Here is a 7,760-nt window from a genome sequence, read left to right as displayed (position 1 = left end):
CTTTGAAATCATTTCCCTTGAAACGAATTAAATATTTGAGTTTGTTTCTAAACAAACATCTTTGAGATCGTTTCCATTGAAACAAATTAAATCTTTGAGTTTGTCATTCCATTGAAACAAATTTTGTCTCTTTTGAGACAACTTCCCTTGAAGCATAATCTGTGAGTTGATTTCTCTTGAAACCATTATCCCTAAAGATGGACAGTCATCCTTATCACGTAGAAACAATGTCATCCCTTGATCAGACCTCCTCATCACGTAGGAGCCGTGTCACCCCTAGATAACCAGCTATCCTCATTGCGTAAGAATCGTGTTATCACATTCTCTAAAGATAGCCAGAACTCTTCATCACGTATGAGCCGTGTCATCCCCCGACCAGCCGTCCTCATCACGTAAGATCCGTGTCACCCCAGATAACCAGTCGTCCTCATCACGTAGGAAACGTGTTCTCACCTATAGATGATATGTCGTCTTCATCACATATAAACCATGTTATCACCCTTAGATGGTCTATCATCCTTATTGCGTAGGAACTGTTTCATCACCCGACCAGATCTCCTCATCATGTAGGAGCCGTGTCACCCCTTTGATAGCCAACCGTCCTCATCGCGTAGGAACTGAGTTATCACCCTTCCTAAAGATGTCCAAGAACTCTTCATCACGAATGAGCAGTGTCATCCCCTGACTAGATCTTCTCATTATGTAGGAGTCTTGTCACCCTTAGACGACCCGAACTCTTCATCACGTATGAGCAGTGTCGTCTCCCAAATCAAATACTATCAAGTTTTCGAAACTAAAGATAATCTTCGGACAAAAACTAATTGTCTTTTTTATCTTTGCCCTATTATTATTAACAAAAGAATGTGCAAAGAGAGGCAGTTGTAGACATCCGTTTTTGTCCGGGCTAAAAAATTATTATTATTATTAATTTGTAATATTACATTTGTGTAGGCTTTGGAGCCCAATCTCAAACTCAATTTAGTACACTTAATCCCGAAGCCTAGCAGACTCAACACAGCAAAATGGGTACAACTCAGACCCGTGAACCCAAACCAGTCCCAGCAACCTGACCCAGTAACCTGACCCAATATAGACTTTTAGGGTTTTTGAAACCCTAAATGATAGCTTCCGCACGCTTGGCCTTCCAGTTTCCATCGCTGCCCCCCACCAGACGTGAACCGAGCCGCGTTGAACGTTGTTGAGCCATCGCCGATCAGAGCCAAGCCACTACCGACAAGGCACCTGCTTCAATAAACCAAAGTAAAAAAGAATACAACATAATTCCAAAAATTATGGGATTCAAAACCTAATCCACTACTGATTCAATCATTCAACATACATCCATCAAGCATGCGAAGACAAAAACAAAATAGAGATATAACGATAGTTTTCGAAAGCAAGAAAGGAAATCAGAGAGGGATTCTGGGAAACCCATTCGAGAAAACAAAAAAACAGGGAAAAGAAAATATATTTGAGCTAAGAAAAAATAGAAAAAGAGGAGGATTCGAAGGAAAACATAGAGTCTAAAAAGGAAAAGAAAAATAGAAAAAAGAAATAAAGAGAGGAGAACGAGATAGTGTACCTTTTGGGAGCCCCCGCCGAAGCTTCAAGATGTTGGGGCTGCGGTTGAAGGGTTGTTTAATGGCCAACAGGGGTATTTTATGGTTTGTCTACTCTCTATGGCCACCGATCTACGGTGGCCAGGGAGCCATCAGTGTCCGGTTCTTCTCGGTGGTGAGGAAGTAGCGAGGGAGGTGAGAGATGAGAAATAGAGAGTGAAAGAGAATGGCTAGAAATTGAATGGGGAAAGGTTTCAACCGAAAATCACATAAAAAGGGTATTTAAACTACCCAAAATGACATCGTTTTGTTGCTTTAGGGCAACTCTCAGCCTTGCGCATGGGTAAATCATGTAAAGAGGGTCTATATTTTGTACAAGTTTCGTTAGGTCACTTAATTAAAATATTATATTAATATTTCGAGTCTGCATTTTAATTCATATTCTATTTTAGTCCTCATCTATTAGCTATTTTTTGTTTATTCTTTTCACACTTTTAGCTGTTAATTTTGCATATTGATCATTTCAATCCCTAAAATTACTGAGATATAATCTTGTGAAATTTATAGGTGCCATATTATATTTGGTCTCATATTCCTTTAATCACTATTTAGTGCCTTTGTACTTGTGGTATATTGCTCATTAGATCCTTGTTATTCTGTTTATCATCTTAAAATATTACGTGAGTTTTTTTTATGATTTATCCATATATGTGTGCAGTAATTTTATTTGTGTATTTATGTCGTATGTTACATTGTTATACATGATGTGCATGGTTTCTTTATATATTGATTAACTATTTTCACCTTATTTATTAACATTAAAATTAATTATAATTAGATGTGTGTTTATTTATTGTTTAATCATCTTTATGTATATATATATATATATATATATATATATATATATATTACGTGCTTAACTACATGTTTACTATAAGCATTTTTCTGTGCTTTATGCATATTGTTTTGATACATTTCGGCCTTATATTATACTTCTATGCATATTAATCTTGGAAATTTAATAATTTATTACTATTATACATTTTATTTATTACTTAAATATTACTTGCATATTTTTCAAGAACCCCGATTTGTGGAATCAACGTGAAAAACTTTACTTGGTCGAAGTAATGCGATCCAATACGGCATTTTAACAAAGTGTGAACTTGAAATAAATTTTATCTTGTTAATTAATTCATTTCGTACTTTAAATTGGATGACACGATGCATGTTTTTCTAGATGACAATTTATTTTATTTCATGCAAATGTTTATTGTCAGTTTATATTCGATTCATATTTTTTCATATTTGAAGGTAGAATATTTTTTGACGAATGATAAATGGTTGAAATAGTTTTTCGATGGAGGATCGCAAACTTCAAGATTTCTCATTAAGTTAAAAGATTTTCTCTAACAATAGTTAATTCAAAGCAAATTAATCAAATTTTAATAAATAGATCATATTTTAACTTTTTCTACCATTAAGACAACGTGTAAGCGATCCAATACCAATTTTGGGCGTTGTGGGGCATTAATCATTCCCCACGCGTAACCGTCTCCTGAACCCTTTAAAATGAACCTCTGGTAACGCAGACCAATTTTATTTTTAAAAATGATTTTTTCTTAAAATTGTTTTAAAAGACGTTTTTAAGTATTCGACCTACCTAACTCAAAGGTCGATGACAACTCATTTTCAATTTAATTCCAATTAATCAAAAATCACCGAATTTTCTAAAATAAAAGTCGTATCTGTTTTTTTTAAAACAACAAACAATTCTTCTACCTGAAAAATGGTTATTACATAACCCTAATCTCAAGTAAAAAGAAAACCAACCATCAATCATATCAAACACCACCCTTCTTCCTCCGATTCTCATATCTACATATACAACTCAACCCTACCAAGATCTCCACGATCGCAGCCTCCGTTTTCTCCAAATCCGAGAAGTATAACGTTTGCAGCATCAAACCCGTGGGCTTTGCATCCAAGTTTCGTTGCTCCAAGTTCCTCTCCTGCTGCCACCGCAAGGTATCACGCGCCACCGGAGCCAACTACCCTAATATCTCCTCCAACGCCACTTTCCACCTCTGTGCCAAACCCTGCAGCCCTTCCCTTGCTTCTGCATCTCGAACATGTACTCCCTAGCGCCTTTACTCATCGACGTCGTCGTCGTCGAATAAAAGTACGTTTCGGCCATTATGATCACGTTTGCGTAACGAAGGGCAAGCCCCGCAGCTCCCACGGTGCTCTCCGGCGCCGAATGGATCAGCATTCGGTTGTTCCCTCGATGCTTTTGTTTTTGGTGATTAGTTTATCGGTGTTGGTGATTGCCGAAAGTCGAAAAACGGAGCCTTTATCTTCATTTGATTTGGGGCTCGGATTATAGTGACGTCTAATGGGATATCGGTTCTTGGTGATGCTTGGAAGGGTTGTATCAAAGGGTCCAAAAATGGTGCAAATTCGGACGAAAAGGACGCACACGATTCGAGCCATTAACCCAATGATCTTATCGTTGAAGTAGTTAACGTTGTTGCGGCTAGTACCATTTCGCTTCCATTTCTTCATTTTTCTCTCTGATATTTCCATTTCTTCGAGGTATACCAAAGATGCATACAACATGGATTATAGCTAGCGTATTTCTCCATTTGCTCGATGATTTTAACGACGTGTTTGGAGTTGAAATCAAGGTGTTGGGCATCGATGATACCCTGTTTCATGTTATTATACGCGATGTAGAACTTGTTTAGTTCCCCGTCGATGCATTTTTTTGCCCAGAAGCGACACGATGGCGGCGGCCTGGTCGAGATTCTCGAGCATCTCTTTGCACGCGAGGCCACATAGATAGGTTTCATCGTCGGAGTTCGGAGTGGCAACGCATGGAGATTTCATGACACCTTTTCCAAATTTAAGTAATTCATCATCCGAAAAAGATTTGTAAAGGGCGACGAGCGGACCATGCATTTGGCTGTCTCGAAGGCTGGGATTTGAAGCGTTGGGGAAGAAGAGGAAGAAGAAGATTTGGGTTGTCGGAAAACATAGGTTTTGTTTGAAGCCTTATTTACAGCTGCAGGTCGCCACGCCATGGTTGGTTTTTTAGGGATTTCCAGCGTTGGAATTTGCTAGCTTGGGGTGGGGTTGTTTTGTTTAGCTTCTTCATTGCCTTCCCAAGAGATGAAAAACCATAGAAGCACAAAGCATGGCTTTTCTCTTTTATTTTATTTTCCCCCTTCGGATATAGGAGGAAGGGCTAAAATTGAGAATTAAGAAAACTTACTAAAAGCGCTAAAATTGGGTTGATTAATTTATTAATTTTGGGTTTCTAATAAATGTAAATTTAAAACGTAAATTATCAAATTTATGGTGAGAGATAAGGTTTTTATTGAAATTAATATGTTGCATTTTGATTGTAGGAGAAAATAAAATTTGGAATTTATTGAGCGTATGAGTAGGGATGGGCATGGGTCGGGTTTTTGGTCTACCCGACCCGAGAACAAGGAGTCCTCCACTCAGACCCGACCTGACCAAAACAAGTTTTCACCCGACCCGATATATAACTTAAAAACAACCCGACTCGAAATAATAAAAAATTATTTTTATTCAATAAAAACAATGACTTAATTAAAAAAATAATATATAGAGGGGCATTATTGTAATTATTCATAAATATATATATATAAGGTAAAATTATATATTTTGGGTCGGATCGGATATTTTTCACCCTAAACCCAAACCCGACCCGACCCGAACTCAAATTTTTTTAAAAAATCCGACCGGATCGGATCAATATCTTTGAATTGATATGCGTGAGTGAGTAAATTGAGCTAAATTTAAACCCAATCAAATGAGAATTAGGCTCAAATACACGCAAAGAAAGGAAAAATAAAAGCGAAGGAAAACAAAAAAGCCGCTACTTAAAACTACAATTGCTTTGTGCATGTAAAGGTTATTTGATTGTTTTATACTTCATATTTATATTTATGTTCAGAAGATTAAATTATAAATAATTTTTTGGAAAGGTATACAGTAATTAGGGATAATCAAAGAGAGTATGCGGGATAATTATTTTCTCTAAAATTTTAAATGTCGCATAATATAAATTTTTGTTATTTTTTTATTGATGATCTATTTTTGTTATTATAATTTTTTATAAATTTTTTATCTCTTAAAATTTAAAAATTCGTTCTCTGGCATAACATCCTACCTATGTTCTTGACTGCAACTACTGTATATTGCCCATATGGCCAATCCAGGAAATAGATTTGATATAAAGGTTAAGTTTGTAGTTCATACACAAATATATAAATTTACATATTAATAATGAATTATATTAAGACACGTCATTAGTTGTGAATAATGGGTGCTTTATAATGTGCTTGAACCTTTAGGCTGAAAATACATGGATACACAAGGGTGAAATTATTTTAGAGGGCCCAAAATTTAATTATATTTCTAAATAGTTTAAACGTATTTTTATTAATTTATAGTTATATAATTTTAAAAGAAATAAAATTGATTACTTTTAGGGGGTATAAAGTAATTTCATCGTAATACTAATTTAAAACTTTGCATTGTTAAGAAAATTTTCATATGCTTGGACCCTGCTCCTCCTTAGATACGCCCTCTCTATATATGGTTATGTATTTAATGCAATGACAATATTTTTCTTTTATTTGAATAGTTTGAAATGATTAGAAGGTACTATATGTCTAAAATTTCTTAGCTTATTGATAATGCACATAATATGTAGATACATTTATTCGAGTTCAAATTCTAAAAGTATAATGTTTTTTATCATGGAGATCACTTAATGAATTTTATGCAATGATAACATAAAAATCTATATAGTAATAATGAATCGTATACATATGTTTAAGATAAAAATCCATAAAAGTAATATAAAGAATTTTATTTTATTAACTAAAAGTTTTTAATCGTAGAGCTGTGTAGTTTACGATCAATGTAAACTTATTTACTAGAGAGCATTGAATATAAATCCATTTTCATCAACTCCATATGATCTCTTTGGCAAAGTTAAGCTTTTGTAACCTCAAATATACGTATATCGGGTGAACAATCATCATGTATATTAGACATATGGCCATAATTATGTTTCAAATTCTTAAACTATTAGCTTGTATATGAAAACAATACAAAGGATCAGATTACTGAACCAAATATTTATTTGCATCAATCATTTTTCACAACTGATCAACTGCGTCAAAGAAAACATAAGAGAAAGAAAATAGGGAAACCTTTTTCTATTATTTGGATGTCAATCAAAGCATCATCTCCATCACTAGTAAATACCATTTTCACAGTTTTCTCCTCCGAAAAACAAAAAGCAATCAGCTCAAGAGGGTCGGGAGTCGGGTCCTAATCGGAGCTCAAGATCCAATTCTATCCGAGACGAGGAACCCGAATTCTCTTCAACGCCATCTCTTCCCCTGCCGGAAACTTTACAAGGCTTTTAGGGCTGCAACTTTTCTTCTCACTAGATTCTAATATGATCTCTGAAATCCGATAACGATCCTGAACTCGATCGAGTTCCGTGTTCATCGTCTTTACCGTATCCAAAGAAGGTAGGTTTTCTTCGGAAGACTCCCTGAGCTTGGCCCTATCTCTTCTGTGGACGTTCATATGACCTCCAAGAGCTTGAGCATTGGAGAACCCTCTTTTGCAGAAAGAACATGTGTATGACTTGGAATGGCTTGAGACGTCTTCTTCTTCCAAGGACCAAACTGTTTGGTCGGATTTTTCTGCTTTTTCGTTCCTTGTCCCCATTTTCTCTATGAAGAAAAGGAAGAAAGGGGCTAAGGGAGAGTCAACTCGAAAGGGTTTGTTTTGTGATGTTTTTAATTAGTGGAGTACTTAAAAGCTCCTTACATGCATGAACATTCAACAACATAGTTTTTTTTTATGTCCCAACAATAATCTCATTGACCATAACTACCATAACGTTTTATCAATAATTGAGTTATTTATATTTAATAAAATGTCAGATGTTTTTTAGTCTAATATTGTTAAATATTTGAATCTGCTAATATTTAAATTTAACTAGTTCTAAAAAAATTGAAGATATAAAATTTAAAAATCAAATAGATAATAGTTTTAAGTGTATAAATCCAAATATATTATTTATCAAAATAAAGCATATTTGAATAATGGATATTTGAATTCAAATATGTTATGGGAAAAATAAAT

At 34.9% G+C, this 7,760-nt stretch overlaps 1 protein-coding gene across 1 annotated transcript; it reads right to left on the bottom strand.

The window, feature by feature from the left end:
- Nucleotides 1-6,853: 6,853 nt before the first annotated feature.
- On the bottom strand, nucleotides 6,854-7,380 carry LOC120215423 (probable transcriptional regulator RABBIT EARS). Its single transcript, XM_039213116.1, has one exon. It carries the CDS (start codon nucleotides 7,338-7,340, stop codon nucleotides 6,957-6,959), a length of 384 nt encoding a protein of 127 aa, XP_039069047.1. The 5' UTR covers nucleotides 7,341-7,380; the 3' UTR covers nucleotides 6,854-6,956.
- Between the last annotated feature and the right edge of the window lie 380 nt (nucleotides 7,381-7,760).

This window comes from Hibiscus syriacus, unplaced genomic scaffold, assembly GCF_006381635.1.
Source record: "Hibiscus syriacus cultivar Baekdansim isolate YM2019G1 unplaced genomic scaffold, ASM638163v2 tig00110118_pilon, whole genome shotgun sequence".
Lineage (NCBI taxonomy): Eukaryota > Viridiplantae > Streptophyta > Magnoliopsida > Malvales > Malvaceae > Hibiscus > Hibiscus syriacus.
The sequence above is the reverse complement of the archived record's forward strand: the minus strand, read 5'-3'. Positions and strand labels throughout refer to the sequence as shown.

Coding starts and splice junctions, on each gene's coding strand:
- LOC120215423 (XM_039213116.1), bottom strand. CDS start 7,340: ATGGGGACAAGGAACGAAAAAGCAGAAAAATCCGACCAAACAGTTTGG.